This window comes from Penaeus chinensis, chromosome 18, assembly GCF_019202785.1.
Source record: "Penaeus chinensis breed Huanghai No. 1 chromosome 18, ASM1920278v2, whole genome shotgun sequence".
NCBI lineage: Eukaryota > Metazoa > Arthropoda > Malacostraca > Decapoda > Penaeidae > Penaeus > Penaeus chinensis.
This window is the reverse complement of record NC_061836.1, coordinates 20,104,125-20,106,624: the sequence shown is the minus strand read 5'-3', so window position 1 is coordinate 20,106,624 and position 2,500 is coordinate 20,104,125. Positions and strand designations below refer to the sequence as shown.

The following is a 2,500-nucleotide window of genomic DNA, read 5'->3' as shown; positions in this document are numbered from 1 at the left end:
CCGCACTAACCCACATTTAGGGGAAATACCCGCCCGCACTAATCCACATTTAGGGAAATACCCGCCCGCACTAATCCACATTTAGGGAAATACCCGCCCGCACTAACCCACATTTAGGGGAAATACCCGCCCGCACTAATCCACATTTAGGGAAATACCCGCCCGCACTAATCCACATTTAGGGAAATACCCGCCCGCACTAATCCACATTTAGGGAAATACCCGCCCGCACTAATCCACTTATAGGGAAATACCCGCCCGCACTAACCCACATTTAGGGAAATACCCGCCCGCACTAACCCACATTTAGGGGAAATACCCGCCCGCACTAATCCACATTTAGGGAAATACCCGCCCGCACTAACCCACATTTAGGGAAATACCCGCCCGCACTAACCCACATTTAGGGAAATACCCGCCCGCACTAAACCACATTTAGGGGAAATACCCGCCCGCACTAATCCACATTTAGGGAAATACCCGCCCGCACTAATCCACATTTAGGGAAATACCCGCCCGCACTAATCCACTTATAGGGAAATACCCGCCCGCACTAAACCACATATAGGGAAATGCCCGCCCGCTCAAAATCATATTTAGGGAAATGTCAACCCACGCATAAAAACACTCGCAGGGAAATGCCCGCTTGGCAAAATACAGCGTCAGGGCTAAAGTTCGGGAGAGGAAAGATTATAGTGTTTAAATGCGTGAAGTACGTACGTATGTGTGTGTGAGTGTGTGTGTGTGCGTGTGTGTGTGTGTGTGCGTGTGTGTGTGTGTGTGTGTGTTTGTGTGTGTGTGTGTGTGTGTGTGTGTGTGTGTGTGTGTGTGTGTGTGTGTGTGTGTGTGCATATATATGTATATATATATGTATATATATATATATATATATATATAGAGAGAGAGAGAGAGAGAGAGAGAGAGAAATTGATAGACAGATAGATTTATACACTTAAGGGCAGTGGTTTCGGTCTCCTTCTAATCCTGCTCAACACCCTTCGGGATCGCGACTCACCGGCTAGAAACCATCGCTATAGGGTACCATGACATCCTTGGGTGCCACGGCAGTACCCAGGGTGCCGCATAATTCAGTTTAGTTTATGTGTCACGTGGGTCCCATGCATGATATCTTACCAAATAAATTGCATAAATTCACTTTACTATCTGATTGTAGACTTGTTTCGTTTCGCTACCTGTGCTCATCATCCCTTTCCTCATACTCGGTTTTATATTAGTCTTCAGTTACTTTCATTCTTCTGGCGCGTTTTTTAGTTGTTAACTTTGTTTCGAGCGGGAGTAATTTGTGGACGCGAGGCAGCGCGGGGAGTGTGTGTGTGTGGGAGGGGGGCGGTATAGGAAAGAATGCCACACGAAAGGACCAAATGAGTTTAATCATTCGAAACACGTAGGAACCACGGTTGCCGGGGTTTATTGAAAGTAATTTCTCCAACAATAATTCCGCAATTACATAACCTTTTTCATCCTACAGACCAAGAAGGCCAACGTGATGTTCGTGGACAACCCTGTCGGAACCGGGTACAGCTATGTTGACAACTTCAGTGATCTGACTGTAGACAACGCCCAGATCGCTGCTGATCTCGTGGTGCTTGTCAAGGAAGCCTTCAAGGTTAATCCCGACATGGAAAGAATGCCCTTCTATGTATATGCCGAATCCTATGGAGGCAAAATGACCGTCGACTTCGCGCTAGCCTTTGATCAGGTAAGGTTATTGCATGTTCGAAATTTCATTACAAAAAAAAAAAAAAAAAAAAAAAATCTAACCGTAGTCTCTGCGCTACAGTTCTTAGCATTTTTTTTTGTTTGTTTTACACAGTACACTCAATAACATATTCTTCCTGATTATAATACTGTAAGGATAGTTGTTTAATCTGTAATGAGGAGCCCGACTCAAACCCCAGCCTCGTGAAGCTGAAGCCTGTCGTGAAGCGAGAACGGCTTAGGGACGCAAATAAGGGTCCCGTTCACTCCCCTGATATCTTATACAGATCCTGGGCCTATAAAATGATAGCGGGCAGTGACCCAGGATCCTACGCAGGCTTGATATGTACCCTGAGCGGAGAAAATATGATCAAGTCCTTGTGGCTCAGCCTATCATTTAAAATACGACAAAACAAAAGAACTAAAAGAAACTGAACTAAAACTGCTTAAGGCACTAAAATGTAAAATTAATACATACTTAAATTACGTTACTTTAATAAAATACAAAATAAGAACAAGAAATTTACGTTAACTTACTAAAAAATACTTAAGAACGTTAAATATTAAACTTAAAAGGGGACTGAAGGTTAAAAGCAAAGAGGGATAGCCGAATCCTGAAGGGTTTCGGTCAAAACACGTCTAAAAGTACTTAAAAACACATAATAAAACACAAATAAAAAAAGACAACGTCCAGCAAATAAACTAGGCAAGTCTGCTCAGTGCAACCTTTGCTCTGTTGACATCTCAGACTGAAGTAAATCCAGAGGGGGTGATACAAACA

General features: G+C 43.6%; 1 protein-coding gene across 1 annotated transcript in view; it reads left to right on the top strand.

Annotated features, from left to right (window-relative positions):
- LOC125034590 (retinoid-inducible serine carboxypeptidase-like) overlaps positions 1–2,500 on the top strand; it is a 26,719-nt gene that overhangs the window by 4,905 nt on the left and 19,314 nt on the right. The window contains exon 3 of the mRNA XM_047626490.1: positions 1,490–1,720. Coding sequence (XP_047482446.1) covers positions 1,490–1,720 — 231 coding nt within the window. The remainder of the gene's footprint in view (positions 1–1,489; positions 1,721–2,500) is intronic.